At 44.5% G+C, this 321-nt stretch overlaps 1 protein-coding gene across 1 annotated transcript in view; it reads left to right on the top strand.

Moving 5' to 3' along the window:
* The window catches only part of LOC119587525 (keratin, type I cytoskeletal 9-like), a gene marked incomplete in the record, with an annotated part of 2,482 nt that extends 2,162 nt beyond the window's left edge, over positions 1–320 (top strand). Inside the window, 1 exon segment of the mRNA XM_037936250.1 lies at positions 1–320. Within this exon segment, the coding sequence (XP_037792178.1) occupies positions 1–132 (132 nt within the window).
* Position 321: the final 1 nt, after the last annotated feature.

Here is a 321-nt window from a genome sequence, read left to right as displayed (position 1 = left end):
CTAAGCCTCAGTGGATCTGGATCATCAGGAGCAACCACTGGAAGCTTCGGAACTGACTCTGGCTTCGAAAGCACTGTATCGCGAAGCTCTTTCAGCGTGCCTGCCCTGCCTAGCATCTACTCAACACCCTAATTAGTGCAGCTGTTTGACCGCCCCAGTGTACCATATGCATAATCTTTTTTGGCAGACCATCTGCGTGAATCTTGAGCTTCAAATAATGTGGCTATTCAGATAAAAAGAAATCTCTAATCACAGTGCTAGAACTGTCGATTATTGGCGATGTAGATAAGAACTACCAAATAAACTTGCACGAAGGAAAAT

The sequence above is a fragment of the Penaeus monodon genome, chromosome 22, assembly GCF_015228065.2.
Source record: "Penaeus monodon isolate SGIC_2016 chromosome 22, NSTDA_Pmon_1, whole genome shotgun sequence".
Taxonomy (NCBI): Eukaryota; Metazoa; Arthropoda; class Malacostraca; order Decapoda; family Penaeidae; genus Penaeus; species Penaeus monodon.
This window is presented reverse-complemented; position numbering and strand designations above follow the sequence as displayed.